At 45.0% G+C, this 18,587-nt stretch overlaps 1 protein-coding gene across 1 annotated transcript in view; it reads left to right on the plus strand.

The window, feature by feature from the left end:
• The first annotated feature begins 704 nt into the window (after positions 1 to 704).
• The window catches only part of zmp:0000001236 (mastermind-like protein 2), a 39,407-nt gene continuing 21,524 nt past the window's right edge, over positions 705 to 18,587 (plus strand). Inside the window, exon 1 of the mRNA XM_062385998.1 lies at positions 705 to 1,968. Coding sequence (XP_062241982.1) covers positions 1,558 to 1,968 — 411 coding nt within the window. The 5' untranslated portion in view covers positions 705 to 1,557. The remainder of the gene's footprint in view (positions 1,969 to 18,587) is intronic.

The following is an 18,587-nucleotide window of genomic DNA, read 5'->3' on the forward strand; positions in this document are numbered from 1 at the left end:
GTTTTTATTTTAAACATACCTGTAGAAGAGACAGTGAATCCTCAAGCCATCTGTGGACGGCACACATACTCCCACATTAGTGAGATGTCGGACCCTGATGGGTAGCACACAACTTATCTAACCTTGGACAGATAGAGGTTGTCAGGCATAGGGTCATATCAGCCTCATAATATGTTGGATGCAATTTAAGTCATTTAAATTTGTGGGAAAAAATTGGTTGGAAAAATTCTAAAAAATATAATAATTATCTAAACCAAATATGTCGCGACCCCCCTGCAGTACCTCTGCGGACCCCCTAGGGGTCGCGGACCCCCTGTTGAAGACCTCTGCCGTAAAGCATTTGTGTCACATTGATAATGTTACAAGTCAATTCATTTATCTATATAGCACCAAATCCCAACATGCATTGTGTCGCTGCACTTCACATGTATAATTCACAAACCTATAGAGAAACCCAGCAGCTCCCTATATTAACAAGTGCCTCTTCCGGTAGGGGGGTGAGCGGAAACAAAAGGGGGGGGGGCAACTATTATCAATTAACTACCAATGTAAATTCCATATTTTCCATGGTGCAGTCCCGCTTCTCTCCAGCAGAGTGCGAGCTTGCACCCAAGCTCTGCTCATGTGAGTGTATCATGTCAAAGGAGGAATGTTCATACAATGAGGCTCTGTGTGTGTGTGTGAGAGAGAGAGAGAGAGAGTGTGTGTCTGTCTGTGTGTGAGAGTGAGTGTGTATAGTGGCTCCCTCTATTGCCTCGGTGCACCACACGGACAAACGCTTGTCAATGGACTATTTCAGACGGATCTCTATCGGTTCGTGCTCCGTCTCCTCGCGGCTCGCTCGGTGACTTGTGCGGGTTTTTTTCGTTTTGTGTGTCCGCGACCGGATCCTCCTCATGCGGATGGAAACAGAGAGGACGCAGCGAGAAATAGAAGGAGTCGTTTCCCCCTTTTTTACGCACAAGAAAACGCCGTGAGTCTCGAACTTCAAGTGGGGTTTCCGTGCGTTTCACTTTGAATCCATCATCGGACGCCTTTTGGGGGGGGTTTGGGGTTCGTCCTCCTCGCGGGGATCTGTTCTAATAAAGTGTGTTGGAGATAAAAGTGCAATGTGGCCGGGATGTGACCACCGGGGCTCATTTTGAATCTAATCTATCTGTGCGCAGGGGTCGAGCGGATTCAGTCCAGCTGTGAATACGTGTTTTGTTAATCATTAGAGTTTTTAATTATAAGCTGACACAGTGACCCCCCCCCCCCCCACACACACACACAGGAGGAAATCACTAATGAAATCCTCCAACACTGGCACTTTTTTATTATTTTATTTTTTTAAGGTGGAGCATGTTGTGAGTTCATTCTAACCTCATCTCACTTTATAGGTTTTTAATAATTATATATATAATTATTATCAGCTCCGGGGAGTTCGTGCGCACTGTCCATTTCCCTTCCCACATGGCACCGTAGCCGAGTCCGTGCGCATCGTTTTCTTCCATGTCCGCACCGTGGTCCGTTTTACGCTCAGTGGACCTCAGCTAAACTTGCCGTGGACCCGTGGGTATGGGAGAGGCGACCCCCGCTCAGTCCGCTTCGGGCCCGTTCGGACCCATGCTGGGTGTCGGTTTAGGGAGCATGCCCGGCGGGATCGCCTCCGGGCCGGGGGTGGCCACCTCCAGAGGGTCGGCGGTGCCACAGCTGCACAACGCCATCGTGGAGCGTCTGCGCGCCCGCATCGAGCTGTGCAGGCGGCACCACTCCACCTGCGAGAACCGCTACCAGAGGGGTCAGGCCGAGAGCTCCGACCGGGAGCACGAGAGCACGCTCCACCTGCTCAACATAGTCCACCAGGGGCCCGGGAACCGCAAGACGAAGGGCGGCCGGGGGTCGAACCATCAACCTCCGGAGTACAGCAGGTCCAACGGGGAGCAGAAGGGAACCGAGGGCGAGCAGAAGATCTCTACGCGCATAGCGGTGAGTTTTTTTTTTTGGGGGGGGGGGGTAATGGTAATGATGATGGTGATGTCATGGCTCCTGTTACATGTGGTGATGTGCAAACTTCTGCCCAAACTTGGATAAGAACTCAACTCTGGTCAGGACAGGTCATTAAGTGCTCTTTGTGCATTGTATTCGATCAGTGTGTGAGAGAGCTGGACGTCACTGTACTTCACTGTACTTCACTGTAGTACTTGTGTTGTGTGTTTCTACACAAACCCCTGTGCAGTGAAGACCAAAGAGTTGAGGCCCTGGTCTGGAGAAGGAGAATCAAACCCAGTGGCCCAGCAGGCAGAATTAAAAAACCAGAATATGTAAAAATCTGGGTTCCCTGGTTTCACTGATTTGAAGTGGGCCCTTGAAGTAGATGGGACGATACAGCATCACAGAGCCTTGTTTGCAAAGCAATCCATTCAGAGGAAATGGTTTTGGGGTCATTGGGCCACGGGGATGTTTTTTTATTTCTGCATTTGCTGCAAAAAAACAGAAACCGTGTCAACATCTCTTCAGTGCAGGCGACGGAACCATGGTGCATTCTGTGGCTGGGTTGATGTGCACACTCATCTCCTTTGTGCAGTGCAGATAATTCAGTTTAGTTCATGTGTCGCATTAGTCATCAAAAGTGTTTTTCTTGTTTCCCAGAGATCTTGTATATTAAGTTAAAAAGCTGTGTGATTTTTTATTTCCAGTCGTTTCAATGCTCATTTTGTGAAGTGGGAGAATCCTCCCAGAGGAAAGTGTCAGAATAAACTGGTGTCGGTGTGGTTTTGTTGAATGTTCTGCTGGTGCTGATGGTGCCGACTTCCTGCATGCCATCCATTCAGGGCACCGTCAGTGCGGAGATGGGGGAGATTTATTTTGTTGTTTTCCCTCATCGGGCACCGGGGAGTTCAGCATATGAATTATTTCCCAAGCCAGCGTTTCACTCTGATGTCAGGAGGGTGAAAGATTGCAGATGTTCCTGCTCTGGATTTGCTTGAGATGGCGAATGGAAAAATAAACAATGTCATGTACTTTTTTTTTTTTGTTCCAGCGTGTCCATAAAAGGACAGCGATGATTGTTCCGTCAGTTTGTTTGTTGTCATCACTGGAACTGGGCACGGGACACACACTCCCGCTGCATGTCAAGCCACTTGCATTAGCTTGTGTAACGATCGAGACTCTTAACGCACATTTGCAATAAACCTACAGGGTGGATGTGAAGTGCAGTTTAGCTTTATGGCTTCTGACGTGTTTCAGGGTTTTCAGGCTGTGATGTACAGTGCAGCTGTGGAGCCGAGACGAGAGGCAGGAGGCAACAACATCATGTATTACACTTACTGTCTGAAGGAGGTCAGGGAACATCATCATCATGTACTGCTTCATTGTGTTTTTTTTTTACTAATGTTGACTCTGGAGTAGCGTGTTCTACACAAAACTGATGAGTGCAGCAACATGGTGAGGAGGAAATGAAGTCCTGGCGTACATGTTTATTTCAACCCTGAGGTTAATATGTTTTTCTTTTTTTTTTTTTCCTTTTCATGATGATTGGCTGAAGCAGAACAGCAGCAACTGCAGAAATCCCCCCCCCCCCCTCCACCGTCTATCCAGTTCTTTCATGAATTTACTCCAAATGTGTAATAATTAGACCAACTCCTCCAAACGCAAAATTCTTGTTGTATTTTTATATAATTTCTGGATTTTTTTTTCCCCAACACAGTGAATCGCTTGTGTCCACATATTTTTCCCGGGGTGCAGCTGTAATTCACCATAGTGCATTCTTCTGAATTAAAAAAAAAAAAAAAGAGAAAAAAGAAGTGAGGCTTCCACAATGGCCACATCTGTGCGTGTTATTGACTGTTCACATTGGAATTTGCGATGGAAATGTACACCGAGCGCGGGGCAAACAACACAATGGATTATGACTGGCTGGGAGTGCGGAGTGAGCAGCACTTAACAACAGCGCTCATTGAGAGCAGATCAACAAAAGGATATTCTCTTAGATGAAATTGGAGAAATGGGGAAAAAGGAGGAGAGAGACGGGCGCTCCAGCTTATCCGGGCGATTTTCCTTAATGCTCTCGTGGATCTTCCGTTTTAGATTTAGATTTAGATTTACCCTTCTCCCCCCCCCCCCCCCCCCCCACTCCAATCTTTCCCCTTCATACCTGTATCAGAGGAAGCGTTCACCACAGAAATATAGGTCACAGAGTGGAAAACACTGGGCCTGTGTTACAACGCACAGACGTTGGGTTTCATCACATCAGGATCCGGCAGCCATATTACATGGTCTGTCAACGTCGCCGATAGTGAGCGCAGAAGAAACTGAAGGCTCAACAAACACGAGCCTGACACAGCCTCGCTGCATGTAGCCTGCCATGCATTGTCATGGCCTATTATCAGGCGTTTTTACAAATGGCTCGCTAAGCACCTTCCTGAGAGATGAGCTGGCCCTGAAACAGTTTGAAAGCACAAGGCCTCCGTATAAATGTTTGGAGTCGCTGAATACATTTCCTGCACGTGTTTACTTAAAGTCAAACAGGCCTTGAAAAAAAAAGCAGCGGGCACGGGGACGCCTGGCGATTAACAGGCCTGTGTGCACTCGGAGGATTTTTTGTTATTTCCCAGTCTTGTACTATACTGACAGATCCTGGAACTGTTTGGCCTGAAGCAGCGAGAGCTCAATGTGCTCTGTATGCTGATGATGTGTTTGCCTGTTGTCGTCCCCCCCCCCCCCTACTACTGAATCTGTTTGTCATCCACATGGCAGCAGCTCCTTCTCCTCGGTCATCCAGAGGTCCAACACTTTAAACTGCTGCAGCGTTCCTCTGTTTATCCTCCTTCATCCTCCTTCTTCCTCCTTCTTCCTCCTCCGCCTCCGATTTTCCTGAAAACTGCCCAAAATACTCTTTGTGTGTTAGTTTGGCACGATTGCCGCACCTTGGCCAAACGATTACAAATTGGCAGCTCCGGTCAGTTGCACTTTTGATGGCAGATCCCCCCCCCCCCCCGCTGCAGAAAGGTCACAAGATGAATCAACAGAGGTCACAAGACGATTAAACAGGAAAGGAAAATAAAAATAACTTTCTGCTACAAACATTGGAGTTACTTTTCAGACGCTGCCCTAATTGAGGCTCCCTCTCTTTTTTTGTTTTTCTCTTTGGGATTTATTGGGGTCAGGAGCCAGGAATCTGGGAACCACTCCACTGCAGGTTTAACTGGAATAGCAGTGAAAACAGTGTGTATGTCCACTACGGCCACTAAGAGACTCCAGGAAGCTACACAACTCTGCTGCAGGAGCCACAGTCATCTTTCAGTTGAGGGAGTTTTCACGGTCATTTTCAAATTTGAGGTGAATTTATCAGATTACGAGTTGTAGATCCATATCAGACACATCTGAAAACTAAATGTAAAATGCAAGAAAACACTTTTTCTAGTTTCGCAGACCACATCTTATCTTAACAATGAACTCCAAATGCGGTCAGAGAGCTCCCACAGTTCCCATATGAAACCACATTTTCATTTCTCTAGATCTGAATTTCTTTTTGCATCTGCGTCAAATTGCAGACACTCATAAATATCAGTCCCCCTAAATTTTCCATCTATATCCATGAATTATTCTCTCCCAATGTGAAAGAAAGTGAACGACTTCTTCCCACGACCGACACCACACACTCCCACCAAACTGTGTGGTGTTCCGTTGTGTCGCTTTTGTGTAATTCTGCTGACAAACAAAGAAGTGCAGATAAAAAGAACAGTTAGACAGTTTGTGCGACATTTTGCTCAACCGTTGTGACTCGAGCACTGACCCTTTACCTCATTGTCTTCGGGTGTGCAACAACAGTTTCCAGCTGTCTAGTGGATCGACAGTGTGGAGAGGAAACATTTCCTTGTACTCTCCTGTGGTCATGTATGATGGGTGAAGTGCGTGTTCGTGTGTGTGTGTGTGTGTGTGTGTGTGTGAGAGAGTGCACAGGGCTTTGGGGGTGTGTGCGCTGTAAGTGTTTCCTGGCATCCCCTGTTTGGCTGTTGAACCGCCTGAATCAGAGCTGCCGGTGGTCTGAGCTCAGCCCGGCTCGGCTGTGATGTGAAACAATTAGCCCGGGTCCGTGGGGGCCACCCACCGTGAGGCCCTCAGCTTCTTACCCAACCCTGAGGAAGGAGTGTGGATCCATGTTCAGCCCACAGATCCTCCATGTTGTCATCATGGGAAGGCTGAAGTTTTTCTTTTTTTCGGGGATCGCTGGCTGTCAGTCGTTCCCCCCCCCCAAACCCTCAGTGGGGAAGGGGATCGCTGTGGGTGCTGTTTATTGACAGCGCGGCTCCACTGTAAGCCTGATGTGATTACGCTTGTCTCATTGTGTGTGGACGGGAGCTGTGAGATGAGTCGAGCGTCTCCTCATGCTCTGATTAGAGGACATTAACATGGGAATCCATATACTGTGTAAAGCCAACTGTTAATCTCCTCCTCCCTCTATTCGGGATTAGTCTCCGTTTCAAAGATATGGTTTACACGCGGTCACGATCCAGTTCTGGTTATGTATATTTTGGTTTTTAGAACATACATCCAGAGCGTTGTCATTTATTTAAATGTTTCAGGAACACTCAAATCTATTACATTTCACATTATTCTGATTTCATTATGTTTTCCAATATGGTTGATTCATTGTGATAGTTTGAAAAGACTGTTTGTCAAACTGTGCTCACTGCCGGATGCTAAGTGATCGGGAATATAGACTTCTTAGATTCAAAGATTCGAGTATTTAAAGATCGTTGAATATGATTAAAGTAATCAGTCATTTTGACGATGCTCTCTCAGTAAATAATCCATTTTTTATTTATTTACTCAAGTTCTTCCTGACTGTTTTCCGGCTTTGACTGTTCATAAAGTGAAGCCAAATCATCTTGATCGCCCCCTGGTGGCTGGCCGCGTTATAAACTCTGCCTCCACCATGTTAGTAGTTGGGTTAACAACTAACAAGTCATAGAATTCCCTGTGTTCTATCCTCTGATATGAATGGAAAGGAATCCTTGTTATGTTTTGCCTTGAGAAACGTGAGAACACCTATTTGTACTACCGACTGATGTCAGATCAGGTTCTGGACACGTCATAAAAAGGTTAGTGATGGATAAACAGTACGTAGGTAGGGTCTGAATATAAGGAAGAGGTAAATGGTAGTTTAATAACACACACACGCACACACAGACACACACACACAAACGTCTAATGCCGCGGCCTGTCAGGTTCCAGGAAATTGCTGCCTCTGTCGGACACTTGTTTGGACAGTGTGTTGATTCTGACTTTGTCGGTAGCTTCTGTATCATCCTCCGGCTAAACCGTGCGTGAAATGAACGTCTCTATTCCCCAGTAAACACGGTTTTGTGATAACATCAGAGAACATGCGCTATAAACAACTTAGTGACACACATTTTGTGATCACGATTGCTCCGTACTCCGGGGACTGCAGGGCACAGGCTCCAATAAGCTTTTGCTTTCTGATTTTGTTTTTTAAGTGGCACAAAACAAAGTTCATCGGCGACTGTCATTTCTCAGAGGGGCTTTATTTTGTTCAATCCCTTTCAGTTAATGAATACGCTTAGTAAAGATATTATGGAGACTTTGTTTTCATACATGTAAACAGCAGTTTTAATATTATTCAGTGTCATGATGGCAACAAATACTCTCTAAATGGGTTTTCCTAGCAATTCTGGTTTGTTGATTTTGAGGACATCCTTAGTCCCGAGCAGCTGCTGCGTCTCGCCACCTCCACAAGATTAAACTGTGGATTTTTCCATGTCCTGGTGGCTGTTGTTGACTACCAGGCTCCAAACAACGCTGTCGATGCCAGAAATTATGTATCACTTCCTGTGCACCAGTGGATTTTCCCCCAGAAAAGACCTATGAGACACTGGCTGCTCAGGACGACTGATTTACAGTCCGGGCTTACTGGAAGTTGTTTCAGTCGATAAAGGAAATCTGTAAAAATGTCAACTTAAAAGCCTTGTTTAGCAGAAAAACCTCCCAGTCGGTCCCATCCAGTCCAGGAACACTATCCATCTCCCATTGATTTGATCTGCTTCGTCATCTATTCATGCAATGTACCTGCTTCTTTATGTTTTCTAATTTTCCGTCCGTTACTCAATTCGTCCCATTTTGTGAACATGATATCTCAACAACTCCTTTAGGGAATTTCTTCAAATGTGGCCCCATTATTCATAAGGACTCAAGGAGGAAAGGATTAGATTTTGGTGACCATAGGTCAAAGGTCAAAGGTTGGTGTGACCTCACAAAAGACTGTTGTTGCCTTATGAACACAATATCTCCAGGAACACCTTCAAGGAATTCTTTCAGATTAGGTACAAATGTTGGTAGTGGGTTGTGGGGTCAGAGGTCAAGGTGACTGGGACCATCACAAATCACATTTTTATGAGTGCCTTGAGAGATACCTTTCAAATTAAGACTCATTTGGAGTAATTTATCAGGGACTCTCCAGTTATCACTTGGTGAGATGAACTGATTTGGTTTTAGGGGTCAAAGGTCACAGTGACCTCATATTAGTCTGGAAAAGAAAGTATGGAGACTGATACGGCACTGGTTGGTGGAGGCTTAAAGCCACCAGTTGGTAAATCTAGCTTTATATTCACCACAGCATTAAAATTGCTCATAGAAAATCTAGGAGTCTGCTAATGAAACTAATAACACCTCAAACTGCATTTTTATTAATTTGATGTCCACGTTGATAAAATAAATCAGTATAAGTTTATTGCCTTAGGAAAAATCTCATATTTTGATCGGATGATTCATTTATTTTAATGTTGGTGGAAGGAGAAAAAAATCCTGTGTATTTTTTTCTCCTGGAACATGAGACTCAGCAAATGTGGTGTCATGCGGTGATGTGTTGGAAATCATCCTCCGTGAATCTGGGACATCTCTGTACCTGGCACCATTTGTATCTGCTGCTTTTAATTCTGACACCAGCTCGCTCTCGTTCTTTTCTGGAATGATTTCGAATAATCCAGAAAAGAAAAAAGAAAAGACCGCACACGCAATAATCAGTCGGAAAAGAAGAAGAACACGAGGGCGACGGCAGCTTCCAGACGCTCAGCGGGGCACAGAGGATCTGTGTCAAATCAAAAGCCCTCATGGATCGTCTGCTCTGTATATACAGTATCTCTAGTAGTGTTTTTAAGAAGCAGCCCATCCCTCCCTGTTCCCACTTTCCCACACATCCAACCCTCCACCTGTCTCTCTCTCTCTCTCCCTCCCTCCCTCCCTCCCTCACACACACACACACACGCAATCCACCCCGTTGCGCTTGCCTCATGTTTTATTCAGCAGCCTATGGGACGCTGAGGCTGTATCTGTCTTTGAAGAGTGCTGCCGAAATCGTGTAGCAGACCCATCTCATCCTCGGTCTTCAAGGGGATGATACAATATAAGTGGGAACATGCTCAGAGGAACGCAGGCCCCTGACGGTCCAGGTGGGCCCCGGGGGGGTCTGCTCTGCTGCTGCTGCCTCATCTGTATAGTCAATTTAACTGGTAGCTGTAGTGGAAACCACTGGCCGTAGATCGTATCTGCCTTCTGTCCTTGGCCGTGGTCCGTGGTGACCAGATGAGCCGGCGAAGTAACAAACAGCTTTACCTTCCATTACGAGCGGTGTGGAAAATGAATGATCAACATCGGCCTTGCAGCGTCTCCTCCCTGGAGGTGCGGGCTTTGTTGTGTGTCTGTGCTCAATGGGCTCATTTATAGTCCGGGTGGTAATGAATAATTGGTCGTGTATGTCTGTTTGGCATTGTTTATCCTCAAAAGAATTAAAAAACTAAACAATAATGGGACGTGTCTGGGGTTAAAAGGGGTTGATTCATTTGGAAGTCAAATAGGAAACATGACATTGGACAATGGAAGTTTAGCTAATAATCCTTGATCTGAAAATAAGCTACTGCTCATCTCTGTCTTTTTGTGTGTTTGTTAGTTAGTGAGCAAGATTGCACAAAAACTTAAGGAGATATATATCATTAAACCTTGGTGCAGATCCAGATGAGGGGCTGATCCAAGATAGTTTTTCAACATTTTCCTTTAATTCTCTGAGAATCATTTCATGTTTAGTGGACTGATGTTTATGAGAGTGTGCAATTTGGATCAGATCCAAATAAAAATCTGATTCTAGTTGTTAATTGAATAAACTAAGCAAGATATGAAAACTAGTAAAGTATTTTCTTGCCTTGGATTTGCCAACGATAAGGATCTAAACCATCTAATGCGATAAATTCCCCTAAAATCGGAAAATGACCTGGAAAAATGGTGCACAACTCTGTTTAAATTTCCTCCCACCGCAAATGAGATTCTGCAGCAGACTCCAGTGACTGTGTGCAGATACTTGTTTCATGTTTGAATGAATATGAATTACCCCGGCAATCAGCGTTTCATCCAACCGAACATTTCTCTGGGTTGAAATACCTCCGTTCCCGAGGGGCTTGGATTAGAGAGTCCCCACTGTATCCCTTTGTTGTTGATTTGTGCTTTCAGCATGCTTCCCGTTCGTTGCCAGCACTTTGTTTGAATTTTCAAGCATTATGTGGACCTCAAGACACACAAATAAAACATCATCTGTGCTATACTGCAGTCAGTGGGGAATTTTTAGCCGGACTAATATATTAGCACTCATTGCAGTTAAGAAATTCATCCAGGAAATAGGGTTCTTCGTGGCTTTTCATCATCTGCAGGGTGGACACAAAAAGTGTATATGTGAGGGGAAGAAGAAGGAGGAGGAGGAAAAAGGGCCGTGCTCGTGAACATCTATATCTTCAGAGGGGCCTTGTCGAGGTATCCGTTCATGCCTGATGCGATTTCTTCTGCTGAGAGAGCTCTTTGAGGTTTGTCAGGTTTTTCCTGCTTGACTTAATTGAAGAGAGGGCAGGATTGTGTGTGAGGAAAAAGAAGGGAGAAGGAGGAGGGGGGAGGGGGGGAGGAGGGTTAGAGCCTCGGAGTGTCTTTCCACAAGTGCTTTGCTACCCGGCGCTGAAACTGGAACCCTGTGGGAAGAAGCGTGTTCAGGTGTATGTAATGTGCCGTGCATGGAAGCTGGATCCAGGGGACAAAATAAAACATGAGCAATAACTTAGCTCACTTGTTTGTCAAAGGACAAGACCCAGAAAGTGCAGGCTGCTGTAACCCCGTGTGAAGGTGTGTGTTTTATGCCCCTTACACACTAATGTGGAAATTTAGCAAAAAATAAACATTTCCCCCAAAGCGTTTTAACTCAATCTTACAAATAGTTTTTGGTGTTCATCCATGTGAAGCTACATGTAAAATGGAGCATTTGGGAAATTGGTGACATCGCAATTTACTCTTCAAATGCCCACTTTTGCTTTGTGTGAGAGCAACAGGCAGAAACAACGGCAACAATGGCCTCTATATACCAGTTTGTCTACATGCGGTTAGTACCGCTAAGTCTTAATTAAAATAATACGAATATCAGTGTTTTTGTGTTCATATTGTGTTTTTCCTATCCAGGTTTTGTGTGGAACCGGAGCGGGTGTGTGCTCGGACACACGGGAGCTTATCTATAACTGTTCTCACACGTATCTGACAATCCAATCAGCCACCTGATATGTCAGAGTTTCCTGGACTTGTGCGGCTGATGTCGTAAACAGATCTGATTATCACAGTTGCCTCTGGAGAACTGGGTGTGGAGGTCCACTCGCTGTGTGTGTGTGTGTGTGTGTGTGTGTGTCACCTCGTGCACAAACACACCTCCCTCCTTCCACACCTCGCTGACGAGGCTTCCCTCCAGCCCTCAGCCGCGGGTTTATAGGTTCATTACGAGGTCTATTTATCACACAGAAACTATTCAAACCGCGAATTAAATCGGCCGACCTCGCTCCTCTGCCGGGGAACAATTGGGTTTCGGAGCAAAGCAGCTTTATTTGCAGGACTTCAAACGGCCTCTTCTCCCCAGGGTCATTACCCCGCTCAGGAAATGAGAAAGTGGGCTCCTGATGTCACTGGCAAACCCCCCGAACACAGAGCGCTGGGTTAAACTGGGAGGAGGGGAGGGGAAAGGGTAGTGGAGGGGAGGGCCACGCCAGATCAGAGTTCAGACATGTTTACATTACAGCTCAGGATATTTCTCAGAGCCCGGCCAAGCTGCCGAAGTTCCCAGGCTCCAGAGTTGCGGAGTGCTGAAAAGAGGCACAAGCATTCACTTTTTCTTCTCCTCTCTTTCGCTCCCTCTCTCTTCTCTCTCTCTCCCTCCCTCCCTCCCTCTTTCCCGCTCTTGCGCTCGGGGGTCGGAGTCATAGTTCAACTCCATTTGCATCGTGGTAACGTTCTGCTCTTCTCCTTCGGGGAATATAACAGACGTGAAATGTACGAAAGGTGAAAGTCACAAACCAAATTGATACGGGCAGCGTTTGCATGTCTGAAAAGTTGTTTATGATATGGACGTCAGGAACTCATAGCAAATTCTGCTCAAGTATAGGTTACAGTTTTTATTTTTTTTTGGGTCTCCAGTCCTTGAGTTCTCCTTTGCTTCATCTGTTTTCTCTTTAATATGCAAACTGCCCTCTGACAAAAACAATACCTGACAAAACACACAAGGTTCATTCTGTCCCACTGTTAACACTGATGTGTGAACCACAGTTAAACTACTGAGCTGGTACTTTATCAAAGATTGAGATCCTGTCAGTGTGGTCAACTCGACCAGAAACAAATGTGGGTGAAATGTTTTTAGTTTCCCAACTCAGATCCCTGAGTAGTAAAATCCCTCCACTGCTGTGGGGCAGGATTTTATCTACAAGCGTCAGGGGTCGTGTTAGTAACTCAATGTGAAGCAACAGCTGATTTTCGGTCTCTGGTTGTGTTTTAAAACAAATGCAAGTATGAAACTCAGAAGACTGCATCTCTGTGCCAAGGCCCAACAGTCCCATCATGAAACCGCATCTAAATCCAATTGATCCGGTTGTTTTAACCAAATTGCACAAACTTATAAATGTCAGTCCACCTAAAAAAACATCCTTTCGCACAATGTTAAAGGAAGTGAAAACACAATATTGTATGAATCCTTCTATGATCAATACCACATCCTTCCACCAGGTTTCGTGGTAAAGTGTCCAGTAGCTTTTGTGTTAAATATGTTTACAAACAACCAAACAAACAAACAGACAGACAGGGGTGAACACATAACCTCCTTGGTGGAAGTACATGGAGAACCCAGCTGATACAAAACTATATGAAGTATTGTTTGAAAATCATTTAAAGTCCCCTCTTGTGAAAATCAAGTTTATAAACATGATGGCCCGATTAGCATTGATCCCAGTCACCATAAGAGGAAGGAAGGTGTAGTTACATTTGAGCTATTTTAAGACCATGAGGGGACTTTCTTCCTGACAAAACTTTTGAATATGTGATTTTGAGTCAGAAAGACGAGTTTAAGCTGATTTAATATTCTTCTGGAGAGGGATTGAACATTTGCTTTTTAACATTTTAATTTTCCACAAGTTTGGCCATTATTTCCCTGCAGGTTAATTCTGTGGTTTAGTCTGTTTACTGTCTTCATTATATTAAAGAAGAGACATTGCATCTCAATGGGACCTTTAAATAACATTTTAAAGAAGTATCGTACAGATATGTGTGTGTTTTTCTTTTGGTTTTATCTGGAGGTGCTGCGTTATTTGGAGGAGAAAACAAAGGCAAACTGATCGTTGTGAACATCCATCATAGTTTAAGTTTGACCTACCTTACTTGCCTCTGAGTCGCACACACAGTTTTTTCCCTGTGGGTGCTTTCACTTTCTCACTTTCTGTTTTAGCTCCGGGCAAAGTAGTGGATAATCCGGCTGAACTGTTAGCTTGCTAGCTCCCTGTTCATTTGAACAAATTGCCCGAGCATACGTCTGGCAGTTAGCACTTTATTTTCTTATCAGGGTTTTTGTTTCAGACAAGTTCACGGTGGATCTCCGGAGAATTTGTTTCCTGACGTGATCACAACAGCAACAAATTTAAAGATCCAGTGTTTAAGATTTAAGTGAATGGGAACTATTGGCAGAAATTGAATATAAAATAATAATAATATAAAATAATCCCAGTAATGTTTGTGTCTCGTGAGGATCTCCGGAGTTCATTCAACATTTGTGAATGGCTGTAGGGTCAGTTAGAGGTGATAGGTGACCATCACACCATCGTTGTTGCAGAGAAAGTTTGTAAAGAGTAAATTAGAATTAGCTATTTAACTGTGAAAGTTGAAATAAAACTGTAATATCTCTTAACTCAAAGAACTTTGCAATCCTCCAATCCACTGAATCATTCCACAATATAAATCCACCACAATATTTTGGCTGTCAGCAAATGTTTCACTACGGTATATAGATGTACCGGTTCTATATCAGCCTCCGAATTCCACCACTGTCAAAATCCTAATTCATGTGTTTCCGACGTCTAGACCAGCCTGTGCCGGGCATCAGATGCGGGTCCAGAGGAGGAACATAGATGGTCTTGTTTCCTCGCCGCGGCTCTGCCAGTAAGGTTGAGGAGTGGCAGCTGGAATGTTTGTGTTAGTGCTCGGCTGCGGTGAGGTGTCACGGTGCTGAGCCGCGCTCTGGCGCCTGCTCGCTCTCTCTCCACCTTGCCTGGAGGTACACAGACGCCGCTGTTGCATCGACAGGGAGGTGAAACCAGGGGAAGATCTTTGGTCTCTGTCTGCCCCGTCCAATCATCTGCAGTCTGCTCGTAACAGGAAGCAGGCCGGCAGTGACGGGGGTGCTAGCACACAGGGCCTTTAGATATACTGTACTTTGTCTCGTTCACGGAGACGTATGATTAGTTTTGCGTTTTCTCTTCTCTCTGGTGTCTCATATGGTTGTTTTGTGAATGTGAAAAGTTCTGCAAAGTTAAAAAGCCCCTCATGTGACGTCCCAACACCCCCACAATTAACATATTGCACTCAGGGCAGCTTGTCTTAAACAAACCCAGGAAAAGTGAGAGCGGAGGGCGACATTTCCATCTCACACTGGACGCGGTTGACCAATCAGAACAGAGTGTGGCACCTGACCAATGACAGCAGGCTGGGCTTTATTGGGAGGGGGGGCCTTAAAGAGACAGGAGCAAAGTATTTCAGACAGAGGCTGAAAAGAGGAGCTGCAGCAATGGACAGTGTGAGGAAAGTGATGAGTCGACGGAAGCAGAGTCTTTCCTGTGTGATGGATGATGTGTGTCGGGTTTTGCATTGTCAGCCCAATTGTTTACATTTGTACTGTTGTGTGATTTGCATAAGAGTCATGTCAGCTGCATGAGAGCGATCCAGATTTTTAACTATTAAATAAGTGCTCTAGAGAGATTGAAACCACTCTTTTATGATATTTTAAAGTACTTTAGTTTTGTTTTTATGTTTGTGAGATTGCAGTTTGTGGTGTTGTACTGGATTTGTATAACAGTGTATGAGAGGTTTCCGTGCTTTTGTTCTGTTAACGCAAATTGAAAACCATACTAAAAAGGGGGAAGTTAAGGGAGGGAATTCCTAGCATCCGAATGAGGACCTTTATTTTCACTGTCTTCCTCTCCCCCTCAGAGTTCTTGGCACACTCAGGTTGTTATAATAATGTTTCCCAACTCTTACAAATAGTTGTTTTTGCCCCTTTAAGTTGAACAAGTAGAAATTGTGTTCGGCAGGTGTCGCTTCCAGAAGACATCTTACAGCTATAAAAGAAACTTGCTTGTTTATAGGGTAACTCCATAGAATATACATTATCATTATAAACCAGGTCAAATGTGAGAAATCTGCACCAGATTAAAGTTATTCTACATTGACAATGATCCTTAAAACAAACTTTTGACTTGTGATACAACTGTGTTACTTTCAAAAGCTGAGACTGTTGCTACGTTTACACCAGTTTGGAAATGTCACTGGCTCCACTTCAACACACATCAGTCAGAGTTCCAATTCCTTTGTCCAAGGCAATGAAATCCATGATCTCTTCACTGCCGCTGTTCCTCATTTCTAGTAGTTTTCTGCAACTAAGCAAAGTGTGGCTGCAGAGAGGATAACCTGCTTCCTGTTGACACCAACGTGCACGTGCCCGTCGGACGTGAAAGGTCGTGTTCTATGCATTTTCAGTACAGGACCGAGATTAAAACACCAATTTATCTCTAAAACATTAGTATGGGTGTAGCCTAAGCTTTCTGGCATCACACGGGGAAGCATGCACGTTAGGTCAAGTGCTGCCAATGATCATTAATCAATGAATGATTCTGCTCTTCTCCATCAGTTTCCTCCGGTGTCAGTCGCTCCGTGCGCTGACACATGCAGAACACGAGACCGAACAAAAACTAATTTCACTATTAAACAGTAATAATATCATTATTCGGACGGAGCTGAGACGGCGAAGGAGAAAAAAACTGTGATGCAGCATTCTCTTCATAGCTGTTAGTGGGAAAGTGGGGTTATTATGTGTGCGTATGCATGATAACAAGACGAAGAAAGAGAGAGTGAAGAGAACATTCCTTTCTCACTCCCACTCTGCACCACCACCACACCCCCATTGCTACTCGCTGCCACCCCACCCCCAGTTTCCTTCCTGTGCCTTTTTTTAGAGTCTATTGGATGTTTTTCCAACATCCGGCAACAAAGCCAGCCTTTTTTATGCCATAACCTCACAGCATGGTGTTCTGCGGCTCAGCTGCGCACAGGCATGGTCAAATGTGATAGATTAATAGAGGCCCGTGCTTTCCCCCAACTTCACTTCACCCTCCGTCGGCTCGAGTGGCTCCCTGAAGAGCAGACATAGGTTGTTCTGGTACATATAACTTATACTACTGAAATATATATTAGCACTAAATATGAATTTACTCTAAGCACGTCAGTTTGGTGTGAATTTATGTGATTTAGATGGTTTGCTACTAAAATGTAACAAATCAAAGCTTTACAATGTTATAATTTCTTTCTGGATTTGAACATTAAAATGTGTGTGTGTGAACGCTGATAACCAGATGGTGGAAAATGGTGATACTGCTCGATGTCAGGATGTAATATACTAAAGAAGGAACTCCGGATAATCTCCTGAAACTTTCCAGAGACATCGTAAAAAAAAAAAAGCAAGTCAGTCACCGCAGACATCCCCCCCCCCCCCCCAGTGAAAGCCCTGGAGAATGTCAGAGCGACCCCATGTGAGCGGCAGGATTATGTCTGGTGGGAGATTTCCCCGTAATCGAGTGGGCGCGTTAATGATGTTTGATAAAATAAAGAGAATGGAAATATTTCAGAGGAGACATTAACATAGAAGATGCCGATGAAGATGTCAACATGGAGAGACGAGGAGATTCAGGAGCTTTTGGGGATGAGAGCTGACGCTGGATCTCTTCAGGACAGAAACTGTACGTTGAGTCCCGGCTCCTGCTGCTCCACCGCCTCCTTTTGAACACCCGGGAGATTCTCCTGTAGTCACGTCTGACTCTGATGGGCTCCTGCTGCGCTCCTCATACGCTAAAGGCAAAGTGCGGAGGATATCCACTCCCAGTTTTCCAGTCATTTTCTGGAGTTCATGTCTTGAAGCGTCATTAGTTCTACATGTGGGAGCTTCACATGTAAGAAAAAAATAGCAGCTCAAACCTGAAGAACATGCTGATGTTGCTTCTCACAGACAAAGGCTGCTGTTGCTCTATTAAAGCCTCTCGCCATCTACAGGCACCGAGCGCTGGAGCTGCAGAGGTTTTCAGTCTGTGAGCCGCTGGTTTGACTCAGACTTCAGGGCCACATGTGCAGGCGCTGGAACATCTGTTGCCATTGGCTGTTCTGCTGGGTTTTGTGGGCTTTTCCATCAATGACACTGTTTGTCCTTGTTACCGTAAAAAGTTATACGTTCACCTCAGATATTTGTTTTACTATAATTGAACATGCGGTCGTTACACAGTCTCATAAGTGGGTCACTGACCTGCAGAGTGCACATAGTTCTCGTCTAATAGCCCTTTTTTTCCCGACAGTGAGTGCATCGCATCAGATCGACTGAGTGAGATTAACACACTCGACAACCATGTTCATCAGTGTTTGTCCTCATCCTCATTCCTGGTGAATTAGTGCCCTCGGTCAGAAGGAATTTTCCCCCTCTGTAATGCTGCCTTGGCTGAGTTTGAGTCACCAGGCTCATGTGTTTTGCCTGAAGTAGTCAAAGCGAGGGGATGGGGGGGGGGTGGAGGGGAGAGGGGGTGGAACAGCTGTCTAGCAAGTGAAGGGACGTCTTGCCAGTTGAGCTGTGAAATTCACATAAGCAGGCAGGATAATCTCTTCTACCCAGACTAAATATCATATCCTGGGATGGAAGGTGCAGATAGTTCCATGTGTGCAGCCCCCCCCCCCCTCTCCTCCCCTTCACCCAACACAGTGTAATTTGAAATGGAAGCAGCAGAATGTACGAGGTGATATCCTGGATCTTGTCTTCTTGGTACTAAAGGTATAGATGTTGCTTTTGCTTGAATCACGTTTCTACCAAACTGCATTTTGAACTCTAAATGCCACAGGTTCTGTTATCGTGTCGTTCACACTCCTCCTACATGCTCACTTTGATCGGCACAACTCGAGATGAGATTGATTATCTTGTGTTTTCATTCTCGCTCCAATCTCTTCAT

Source organism: Platichthys flesus, chromosome 4 (assembly GCF_949316205.1).
Source record: "Platichthys flesus chromosome 4, fPlaFle2.1, whole genome shotgun sequence".
NCBI classification, from domain to species: domain Eukaryota; kingdom Metazoa; phylum Chordata; class Actinopteri; order Pleuronectiformes; family Pleuronectidae; genus Platichthys; species Platichthys flesus.